The following is an 11,981-nucleotide window of genomic DNA, read 5'->3' as shown; positions in this document are numbered from 1 at the left end:
CTGGGCCTGGTGCCAGGCTTGCTGGAAAGCAGGTGCAGATGCCCTCCCTAAGCCCCGATTGCATGCAGCGCCCCTTTCAGCACTCACTAGCAGGCCATCCCACCTGGCTGTCCAGCTCTCAGATCCCCACAAGAGACTGAGAGGACAGGAAAGACTCCCCAGGAATCTGCAAAGAAGCAGGAGACCTGGTTGCAGGGGTCACCGTGCCAACAGAGGGCAGAAACTGGACCATGAGCACCTTCATGCAGGTTCCCTTGGGGGCTGCCTGCATCTTCCTGAGAAAGGGCATTGCGGAGAAACAGCGGGTGAGGAAGGGCTGGGACCTGGGAAAGAAGGAAGGAAGGGAGGGAGGGGAAGGAGAGAAGGAAGGGAGGATGGAAGGAAAGAAGGAGAGAAGGAAGTAGGAGGAAGTAGCACTGGACATTCTCACTGGGGGCTGCAGTCTCTGATCTCTGCCTATGTTTGAGTTCTGCCCTCTCAGGAGCCTGGCTGAGATGAGCAGCAACAAGGGGGTTGTGGTGGCAGGGTCGCCCCCATATCAGCAGGGAAATGGGGAAATCAGGAGGGGGTGTGGGAAATGAACCTGCATAGGGGCAGATGACAATCGAGGCACCAATGTGAAGGAATGTGGGCGGGAGCAAGAGCACAGTGAGGAGAGCATTTGCATTACATGGGGTCAAGCCAGGTTCGATCCCTGGCACCCCATAGGGTCTCCCGAGCCTGCCAGGAGGGATTCCTGAGCACAGAGCCAGGAGTAGTCCCTTAGCACTGCAGCTGGGTGTGGCCCCCAAACAAACATAAACGTGATGCAGTGGATATGGGAACCCAGGTTCTTTCTCAACTCCTTCTTCTGCACCCTATTCCAGGAGAGGCTGCTGGGGCAAGATGAGATTGAAGGTAAAAATCCCCCAAAGCTTCCCCACCCAGGCTCCGAGGAGCAACCCCAACCTCTCACCCAACCCTCTCCCTCCTCTTTGTACATTCCCCCCAGAAAGTTTGTACTAGTAAATAGTTCCTCCTCCTCTTGTGAGCTCTGCAAAGGCAATGCCCGTCCCAGCTGCCAGACAGTTTCAGGGGGGCACATCAATTTGGGAGTAATAAAAAAAGTCACCCAAGATTTAGAAGGCTCTTCTGTGATTCCAGGACTCTGTGTCTCTGAAACCAACAAATATATGAAAACAAAATAAAACAAACAAACATGGTGGGGTCAGCGCGATAGCACAGCAGTAGGGCTTTTGCTTTGCAAGCAGCCGACCCAGAATAAACCCAGGATGTCCTTCTTTCCGACATCCCATATGGTCCCTTGAGCCTGCCTGGGGCATATTTCTGAGTGCAGAGCCAGGAGTAACCCCTGAGCACTGCTAGGTGTGGCACAAAAACAAAGACATCATGGGTTTGGAGGCTGGAGCTATACATAGCACATACATTGCATGTGGGTGACCCAGTGTCGATCCCTGACATCCCATAAAGTGCCCTGAACATCACCAGGAGTGATTCCTGAGCACAGAGGCAGGAGCAAGCCCTGAGCACTACCAAGAGAGATCCCTGAGTGCAGAGCAACCCCTGAACACCCCTGGGTGTGGGCCCCCAAGTCCTACCCTCTGTTGGGATTTTGGAAACATATTTGCCTTGCGTAGAGTCTTGGGGTGGTTTCAAGGAATCCCACCACACCCAGTGACTGCTTCAAACCCCCCTACCGCACCCCTGGGCCCCCCACCTCTTCTCCCTCATCTCTCAGAGCTCCGAGAAGCTTTTCTGCAGTTTGACAAGGATAGGGATGGGCTCATCTCGTGCAAGGACCTGGGCCACCTCATGCGGACGATGGGGTACATGCCCACGGAGCTGGAGCTGGCAGAACTGGGCCAGCAAATCCGCATGAACTGTGAGAAAACTGGGGGTCAGGGGGTCAGGGAGTTGGGGAGGGACCTAAGCCTGAGAGGAAGTGGCTCAGACTATGAAGCTGGAGATTGGGGGATTGGGGACCAGGGTATATATAGCACAGGAACCAAGACACCTACCAGCCTGAATGCTCCTCTTCCCCTGGGTGATCAGGGAGTCTTTTCTTCGATAAGCATCCCTTGGAAGTGACGAACAGCCCTCTCGGGCCAGGCCCTGCAGGCCTGGGACAGGGAACAGTCACACATTTGTGACTGTCCTGCCACACACAGGGTTTCTTGGGCCTTGCACGGCACAGCTGTGAGCAGACGGGTTGGGGAATATTGTGCACAGACCTGCTCCTGAAGTCAAGACCAGGGCGTGGGTGGGTAGACTGCCAGGACCTGCCAGGTAGACTCTGCCAGGACCCCCCTCTTCTCTGCAGTGGGGGGTCGCGTGGACTTTGATGACTTCGTGGAGCTGATGGCACCCAGGCTGTTGGCAGAAACGGCAGGGATGATCGGAGTTCAGGAGATGCGAGATGCCTTCAAGGAAGTGAGTGGAGAGTCTCAGAATGTTGGAGGAGGAGGAGGGAGGAAGAGGAAGGAAGAAGGAAGAGGGAGGAGGGGAGAAGGAGGAAGGAAAAGGTGGGAGGGGAGGAGGGAAGAGAGAAGTGGAGGAAAACAGGGAGGAGGAGAAGGAGGAGGGGAACAGGGAGGAAAAGGGAAAAAGAGGGGGGAGGAGGGAAGAGAGGAAAGAGGAAGAGGGAGGAGGAAGGAGGGAAGGGGAGGAGGGAGGAGAAGGGAGAGAGGAGAAGGGCAGAGGGAGGAAAGAAAAATAGGAGAGAGGAGAAGGGAAGGGGAAGAGGAGGGAGGAAGAGGGAGCAGGGAAGAAGGAGAAGAGAGTAAGGAGAAGGAGGGAGGAAGGAGGGAGAAGTGAGGAGGAGGGAGGAGAGGAGGAAGGAGGGAGAGGGAAAGAGAAGGAAGGAAGGAAGAGGGAGGAGGGAGGACGGGGGAAGAAGAAGGAGGGAAGAGGGAGGAGAGAAGAGGAGAAAGCAGGAAGACGGGAAGAGCCTCAAACCCTCCTGAACCCATGAAGCATGGTGGATCCCCACCATGGGAGAATGGGGTGCTGACTGTGCTCCATTCCTGGCCCAAGGAGGGAGTGAGGGAGCTTCGAGCACAACTGTGGGTAGAGGGGTCTGGGATGCAGTTCCCCCATTTCTGCACCTGTTGCAGTTCGACAGCAATGGGGACGGGGAGGTCACCCTTGGGGAGCTGCAGCAGGCTATGCAGAGACTCTTGGGTGAGAAGCTCAGCCCTCAGGAGTTGGCCGAGGTTGTCCAGGAAGCCGACATCAATGGAGATGGCACCGTCAACTTTGAAGGTGAGTCGACTTTTTTGTTTTTTAATTTTATTTTGCAGGGGTGAAGAACTATCTCAGGAACTTCCCTTCAGTTCCCCAGGGGAGTTGCCCCCATTAGTCTGGCCTTTTGCCTTCTTCTCCTCTGCTTTGGGGTTCGAGCTTCTGGAACATTCCAGAATTCCAGCCCTTTCTCCCCGTGCCATTCCCATGGGCTCAGCCTCTTCCAGTTCCCATATTCAATCTGGATCCACCTCAGCACCCCTCATCTGGGAGCTCCCTTCCTACTCAGGGGTTCACATTCACCTCGCTCTCCCATTCCTCTATCCCCTGGCACCTTTGTTAGGAGGACCAGTTTCCCACCAGGTGGCAAGTGGGGCTGGTAGATAGCTGGGAGCCAGGGCTCAATATTCATGGTGTTCCAATCCAGGTGGGTCATCTCTCCCTTGGCTTCCTCCTACTCACTGCTTCACCCCAAAAGTCTCGGTTGATCTCTGCCAATAAGGGTGATGATGATGACATCCTAAATTTCCAAGAAAAGTGATGAGTTGGATCTCCTTGACTCTGTTCATGGCACTGGGGGTGTGAACCAACCTCTAAACTTGGGTGGAGACAGTTGTTTCATTTGGCTTTGAGTCACAGCCAAGCCAGGCCCAAACCCTGCCTTGGTCAGATCAGGACAGACTGACCCATATACATAACCTTAGTCCACTGGCCAGAGTCATATCATGGTGTCTTGTTGGATTCCACAGGCCGTAATCCACCCAGGGAAATGGTCTGGAGCAGGGTTCCCACAGGAAATAAACTAGGTCAAGCATGAGAGGGTGAAACACATGTGCAAGATTTGGGGGGGGGGGGGAGAGAGAGAGAGAGAGAGAGAGAGAGAGAGAGAGAGAGAGAGAGAGAGAGAGAGAGAGAGAGAAGAGAAAGTGAGATTTTATTAGACACCAAAACCACCACCAAGTAGGCTTTAGATATGTAGATCAAGGGGGTAAATAGGAAAAATCTCTGTGAATTTGGGTGAAACCAAAGTTGTAAACCAACAGGGTCTGTTGGTCACTAAAATGAACCATACGTGTCCAGAATTTGTTCAATAGGAGCCTTATCAACCCATTTCTCCAATACTTCATGGGACCTTCTTGTTTGTTGTTGTTGTTCTTTATTTATTTTGGGGACCACACCCAGAAGTGCTCAAGGCTTACTGCTGACTCTGCACTCTGGAATCACTCCTGGAACGTTGGGGATGGAAGCCAGGTGTGTGTGTGTGTGTGTGTGTGTGTGTGTGTGTGTGTGTGTGTGTGTGTGTGTGTGTACCCTTGGGCCCCAGCACACTCTTAGAAACAGGTGGTGCCTCACCAAGGATTTATTTTCTTCACAGAGTTTGTGAAGATGATGTCTCGCTGAGAAAGATCTGGAAACCCCAGTCCCTCTCCTGGATGGCATGGAACAAGCGCGTTGGAGGACTTAATCCCCACGGCTGGAGAGGAGATGGAGGGGGCATGACTGTGGCCAGGGCTGGGGCTGGGGGGACCCTCAGAACTGGAGCAGGAAGGAGGAGTGAAGAGAATACCTGTCTGCTTTCTTCTCCTCAGTTAAAATATTATTATTATTATTATTATTATTATTAATTTTTTTCTCCTTACTCCCACCTCAGTTGCCACAAGTCCCCCTTGAAGAGGGAGGCAAGGAAAGCAGACTCCTGAAAAGGGTTAATTGAGCCCTCCCTCCCCAGGCTTCCTTCCTTCCTACACCCTTGTCCTGATTTCCTGGAAGCTCAGAGCGCTTCCCCCAACCTCACCCTACCCCCACCTCTGCTCCCCATGCCCTTCTCCTGTGTCAAACACAAGCTACTGAATTAAATCACAAATCTGGATTATCCGGTTTTAGGCCAAGCTGATCTCCTCATCCCTCCTTCTGCACCCCCCGAAAAAGTCATTGTGCGAAGAGAGGATTTAATTCTTTAGATCCTCAGCCGTAAGGGAACAAAGATATTCCTGGGAGATCTCTCCCTTACCCTGCATCCATTTAGCATCCACCCATCTGCCCACCCACCCATCTATCATCCAGTACGCACTTACTGACTCTGTGATCCTGCCACACATTCACCCATTCAATTCATCATGTATTCACCCATACATCCATCTACCACCCTTCCATCTTGTCATTTATTCATTCGTTCACCCACCCCATTCATCCATCCATCCATCCTCTGTCCATCCATCCACCACCCACCCACCCAACCACTCAATCATCCATTCATCCATCAACCCACCCTCCCATTCATCCACCCACCCACCCACCCATCTATTAAAAACCAAAATGCTAGTATTCAATCAAAATATTTAAAATCTTATTTCCCAAATAAATACCTATTTTTTTCCTTAATATTTATAAAGCATCCAGTACCTTTTATTTTATTTTATTTTATTTTATTTATTTTGGGGCCATGCCTTGTGTAACTCAGAGGTTACTTCTGACTCTGCACTCAGAAATTACTCATGGTAGGCTCAAGGTAACATATGGCATGCCAGGAATAGAACCCGGGTCCATCCCTGGTCTGTAGCATGCAAGGCAAATGCCCTACCACTGTGATATATTTCTCCGGCTCCAGTACCTTTTAGTTCTTAACTTCAAAACTTTAATCAGCATAAGACAGTGATATTTCAACATTCCCAGCTCTCACTGGCCTTGGCAAAGGTGACAGCTGAAGCAGCTGTGGGGTGGCAAAGGCCCAAGGCTCATACAGGAGGGAGCAATGATGTTTACTTTCTTCAGACTTTGTGCCTGGGGACAAGAGTGATGCTATTTCCCCCCTTCCATGAGGAGCCCAAGTTGGGGTGTTGTGCAGTCACAGGCCTCTTAGCTCATTTACCAGAGAGTTGATAACATAGTTCTGAGACAGACAGTTATAAACCAGATTTGGGTTATTTTGTCTGTTTGGGGGCCACTCCCAACTGTGCTCAGGGGTTACTCCTGGATCTGCACTCAGGTATCAAGCCTGATGGTGTTCAGGGAACCCTATGGGATGCCAGGGATTGAACTTGGGTCAGCCGCGTGCAAGGTAAACTTCTCCCTGCTGTGCTATTGCTCTAGCTCCATAGAAACCAGTTTTAAGAGCCACCTGTTGCTATGGGAATATTAAGATTCCCGCCTTTGGCAGGCAGAGTCAGGAATACAAAAGCTTATTACCTTTCATTAATATTCAGAGAGGGGGAGATGTCACCCCACCCTCATCTTCTGTCTATCCTACCAGATAGTAAGACCTGCCCATTTCTGGGAGGTAACAAAATGATTGCCTCAGAGGCAGGAAGGGGATTGATTTGGAGGATTAATTGAGGGAGATTGAGCAAGGGAGATAGAGGAAGAAGCAGGAGGAGGAGGAGAGATGGCTGAAAGAAGATGAATGCAGGGCTGATAATGGATCTGACTTGAAATGTTATGATAGGCCACACATGCTGGCTAGGGCCTGAATAAAGCTGATGTCTCCTGAAACCTGGCTGTGGATGATTTCCTCTCTGCTATCCTGAACCTGCAGACCTACCGGCTGGAGGGGATTGGAGGCATGTGGCCTGGGCTGGAGGAGAAAGGCCTCACCCTCTATTCTTCTCACCATCATCCACCTCCATCCAGCCCCATCCAGGGATGTATTTCTACACCTCCTATTCTCAAATTCAAACCCACGATCCGGCAATGTTGTTAAATCGAAAATGACTAGATCAAATTTGAACTGTAATAGAAGCAGAATCTCAAACACAGTCACAATTATTCCCTTTCTTTTTAAGACCATGACTAAGTCTGTACTCTAGAATAGTGGTTAAAGTGTTTTGGTTTTTTTTTTTTTTTTGACATACATCTGTGCCAAAGTATCAGATCTGTTTTTATAAATGATCAAAGACTTTATTCACAATTAAAGCATCTCATGATAGAGACTGTCCCAGGCAATGAGTTTGCTCCATTTGTGAATTAACCAAGATATGAAGTTTATTCCTAAAATTTTATTTCTAAGGAAAATCAGATAGTAAAAGTTTTGTTTTGTTTTGTTTTGTTTTTTTAGGCCACACCCGGTAACGCTCAGGGGTTACTCCTGGCTATGCGCTCAGAAGTTGCTCCTGGCTTGGGGGACCATATGGGACACCGGGGGATCGAACTGCAGTCCGTCCAAGGCTAGCACAGGCAAGGCAGGCACCTTACCTCTAGCGCCACCGCCCGGCCCCAAAGTTTTTTTAAACACTCATAGATGATCTTAAAATTATCTTAAAATCAGTATTAGGGGGACTTGGGCGGCAGGCGCGGTGTGTCCTGGCCCTGTGGATGCCCCAGCCTGGCCTGGGGTCGCGTGGGGGCTGCGGGGCTGGGCGGGACAGCTGGGAGTCCTGGCATGTCGGAGGGAACCCGGAGCTTGCTGCAGCACTGGGGCACCAGTTTCTGGAGGGGCACTGACTTAAATTCCTGGGGCCAGTTGGTGGAAGCCATCGACAAGTAACAGGTATTAGCAAAACATCTACAGAAAGAGGCCCAAGCTCAACACAATAATTCTGAATTCACAGAAGAACAAAAGAAGGGACCGGAGAGATAGCACAGCGGCGTTTGCCTTGCAAGCAGCCGATCCATGACTAAAGGTGGTTGGTTCGAATCCCGGTGTCCCATATGGTCCCCCGTGCCTGCCAGGAGCTATTTCTGAGCAGACAGCCAGGAGTAACCCCTGAGCACCATAGGCAAAATTCCAATATGCTTGGAATTACAAAATGCAGCTTTGCAGTCCACATAGTCCCAAAAAGAATTTCAACTGGAGGATCTGAAGAAGCTAGAGCCAATCCTAAAGAATATACTTTTTTTTTTTTTTTTTTTTGGTTTTTGGGTCACACTCAGCAGCGCCCAGGGGTTCCTCCTGGCTCTATGTGCAGAAATCGCTCTTGGCATGCTTGGGGGACCCTATGGGATGCTGGGATTTGAAACACTGTCTTTCTGTATGCAAGGCAAGCCCATGTTATCTCTCCAGTCCCAAGAATATTCTTACCTATAATAAAGAATCCCCATTTGATGTTCAGCCTGTTCCCCTAAGAAGGATTTTAGCTCCTGGAGAATAAGAGAAGTTGGAGTTGGAAGAAGATGAAGAGGAGGGCGAAGTAGTTCTGGTTCCCTGCCTGTGAGAGTCCCTGGCACTTTGCTACTGAAGTGACCATCAGAGCCTGGCATGACGTTGCTCCCCATTTGCATGGAGAAGATTGACCTGAAAGATGCAGGCCAGTGCATCGACCCCTACATCACTGTCAGTGTCAAAGACCTGAATAGCATAGATCTGACTCCCATGCAGGACACACCTGTGGCTTCCTGGAAAGAAGACACATATGTGCATTTCAACATGGGCCTTGAGCTCCCGAAACACGTGGAAAAGTTAACGAAAGGCGCTGCCATTTTCTTTGAATTCCAACACTTCAAGCCCAAGAAGAGATTACCAGCACCAAGTGTTTTGCCTTCATGGAGGTGGATGAGATTAAACCAGGCTCGATGGTGATCAAGCTGTACAAGAAGCCCACTGACTTTAAAAGAAAGAAATTACAACTGTTGACCAAGAAGTCACTTTATCTCCACCTCCACCAGACTTTGCACAAGGAGTGACCCTGGTGTGGGTAGCTGGAACCGCTGTGAACCCAACCACTTGGTAGAAACCACCAGAACCGTGGCCTGGCATTGACCAGCAGGCCTGTACGTCTGCTAATTCTGTTCATTAGAATTTAGATCCCAATACACGGCTGACTGACATCAAAGACACCATCAGAGACAGGCCTATTGCAGATTTTGGAACTTTCCCCCGAACTTTTCTACTCAATGTGCAGTTAATAATCTCTTGTCCGACTTGCCACTACCCCTGCCTTGGTCTGCAAAGACCATCTCAGGCAGTCTGTGCTCATGTGCAAACTAATGTCAGCAATAAGAATATACTCAAGTGTAGAATAAGATGTTAATTATGGAGTCCTGGATGGTGAGATGGAGTGAGGGAGGCCTTTCTACTCTAGCATGGACCATGAACCTTCAACCCCTTCCTGCCAGCGGTGTCAGTAGTGTCAGTGAGGAAATCATCCACAGCCAGTCAGGTTTCAGGAGACATCAACTTTCTTCAAGGCCCTAACCACCTGGGCTAATCTTTTAAGCAAACTCCATAAGTAGACCTGCACTTAAACTTGTCTCATAACTCTCCATCCTGCTTGCACTCCTTCTACTGCTTCTTCCTCAATATCTCTTTCTGAATCCTTCCATCAACCCCCTTCCTGCTCCTGAAGCAATCCTTTTGTTACCTACCAAAAATCCCTCCCAGAAATGGCCAGGTCTTACTATCAGGTAAGGTTACATAGGAAGAATGGGAGATGGGAGTAACACTCAAGTTTATATGTCTCTTCACTCCTACTCCCACTTGCTTTTTCCGGTTCTTGAGTGACCCTCTAACTTGTGATTGAAGCAGATGGGACCACTTGAAGCAGCTTGAAAAATTGAACCAATTACGCTGCCTAAGAAAGTAGGTGTGAAAAATTAGGGCCCCTCCCCTTCCCACTGGAGCCTCCCCTCCCCCTGGTTGATTTAGGTTGGGCTTTTGGTGGGGAAGGCCAAGAGCCCAGAACCCATGTTACTCGCTCTTTTTAAGTCAGTGCTAGGCATGAAGGCAGTTCCAGGCCTTGGCCTAGTTTTAAGTGAGTGTAGTAACTGGCCTTCCGTTTCCTGTTGATTTTTAGAAGAAGATAGCACACAGCGAAATCCTTCTCGTTCTTTCCTTGCACTTGAGATCTCACCTTGACTCTACATTGCAAATTAGGTCACTTCTCTTTGTATCAAACTTGGAGCCTCAAAAGAATTTTCAGCCAAATCTAGTCTTTGTGATCTTGACTAAGTTCCCAAATGATCCCATCCACAATAACATCAAGGGATGAAGACTTCCTTAGTCACTTCCTAACTGGCAAGCTCTTACTTAGCTTTTAACACTTCAGCCTCAAGTTCCTCCAGAGGCAAGCACCATGTTTTCTCCTTGTCATGTTTCTTAGGATGCCTGGCAGATCTGTGCCCTGTGAAGTACTCAGTATCCTATGTTTGGGGTCATACCACCCACTGGAAAAATTATCCCTGAAAAAAACAAACATATTAAAATGTAGCAAAAAATGGAAAAAAAATCAGGATTAGGAAGGAGAGTTATATCAAAAGTGACAAATAAAATCTTCATAACCTGTATTTCATGTAAGATGCAAACTAAGTGGTAATAATATAATCATTCTCACACTTTTACCCACTTCCCCATTTTACAAACTATACAGGTAAAAATAGGGCTCCTTGAATCTTTAAAATGGTCAGACCTTTAGTTGTTGTTGTAATTGTTGGGGCAGATTAATTTAACAAGCATCAGATGAGAAATCTTGAAACTGGGCTAGAATTTGAGCCATAAGGACTGAAATCTTTCCTACTTTACCAAGGTACAATATGAATAGAAACATACCTTGGGCAGGAGCCATAGCACAGCAGGGAGGGAGTTTACCTTACACACACAGCCAAGCTGGGTTCCATCCTCTGCATCCCATAAGGTCCCCAGAGCCTTCCAGGATTATATTCCTGTGTGCAGTCAGGAGTTAGCCCTAAAGACCAATGAGTGGCCCCCAAAGCAAAAACAAACAAACAACAACCAAAAAAACCCTCTGCCCTGGTTTCCTGATCTTTCTTTTGGTACTGGCTTTGTTGGGTATTGTGGTGTTGTTATTTTAACTTCTTCCACAAGGATCCTGAGAAATAGTGCCAAGATGAGGCTCTTTCTTAACCATAAATTCAATTTTCGGCATCACCTACAGTCACCTGAACCCACCAGGAGTGCTACGAATCAGCTTACAACATCAAACTTTGTTTAGATAATGAATATAGATAGACTCTTTTGGGGTCAGCTTTTGGTTTGATTTTGTGATGCTCAGGGGTTACTCCTGCCTCTGTAATCAGGAATCACTCTGGCAGGCTCAGGGGAGTCTATGAGATGCTAGGAATCGAACCCAGGTCGACAGTGTGCAAGGCTAATGCTCTCCCCACTGTGCTAACTCTCCAGCCCTCGATCAGCTCTTGATTGTAGCAAAGCTGAGTGGAAGATGCTTAGCTTCCCAATACTCACATTTTAGGGTCAGACTCCACTATCCCCTGGAATCATGTTCCAAGGAAACCTCAATCATAGAAACCCAATAAAAACTTTTTTAATATTACTCCAAAATCAAAATTTCTTGCTGCATCAGAGAGGTAGAAAGGCAGGTAGGGCTTTTGTCTTGCACTCAGATGACCTACATTTGATCCCCATAACCACATGGGGTCCCCTAAACTCACCAGGAGTGGTCCTTGAAGGCAGAGTGACAAGTAAGGCCTGCATATCGCCAGGTCTGGCCCCCAAACAAGCCGATAATTATTCACTAGTTATAATAAAATATTTTAAATGAATTTTTTGTTTGTTTTTTGTTTTTGATTTTGTTTTTGGGCCACACCCAGTGGTGCTCAGGGGTTAGTCCTGGCTGTCTGCTCAGAAATAGCTCCTGGCAGGCACGGGGGACCATATGGGACAATGGGATTCGAACCAACCACCTTTGGTCCTGGATCAGCTGCTTGCAAGGCAAACGCCGCTGTGCTATCTCTCCGGGCCCTCAAATGAATTTTTAAAAAGTAAAATGAACAGTTTTATTATATGCATGAAACCCCTTCAGTGACAATCCTGAAAACCACGGTATCTAAAAGGA

General features: G+C 48.6%; 1 protein-coding gene and 1 pseudogene across 1 annotated transcript; both read left to right on the top strand.

Moving 5' to 3' along the window:
- The first annotated feature begins 242 nt into the window (after positions 1-242).
- On the top strand, positions 243-4,641 carry CABP5 (calcium binding protein 5). The gene is made up of 6 exons (XM_049786514.1): positions 243-305; positions 867-897; positions 1,739-1,882; positions 2,321-2,430; positions 3,114-3,261; positions 4,616-4,641. The coding sequence occupies exons 1-6, from the start codon at positions 243-245 to the stop codon at positions 4,639-4,641; spliced, it is 522 nt and encodes a 173-aa protein (XP_049642471.1).
- Positions 4,642-7,615: 2,974 nt separating this feature from the next.
- On the top strand, positions 7,616-9,124 carry LOC126027518 (axin interactor, dorsalization-associated protein-like; annotated as a pseudogene).
- The last annotated feature ends 2,857 nt before the right edge of the window (positions 9,125-11,981 follow it).

The sequence above is a fragment of the Suncus etruscus genome, chromosome 14 (genome assembly GCF_024139225.1).
Source record: "Suncus etruscus isolate mSunEtr1 chromosome 14, mSunEtr1.pri.cur, whole genome shotgun sequence".
In the NCBI taxonomy this organism is placed as follows: Eukaryota; Metazoa; Chordata; class Mammalia; order Eulipotyphla; family Soricidae; genus Suncus; species Suncus etruscus.
This window is presented reverse-complemented; position numbering and strand designations above follow the sequence as displayed.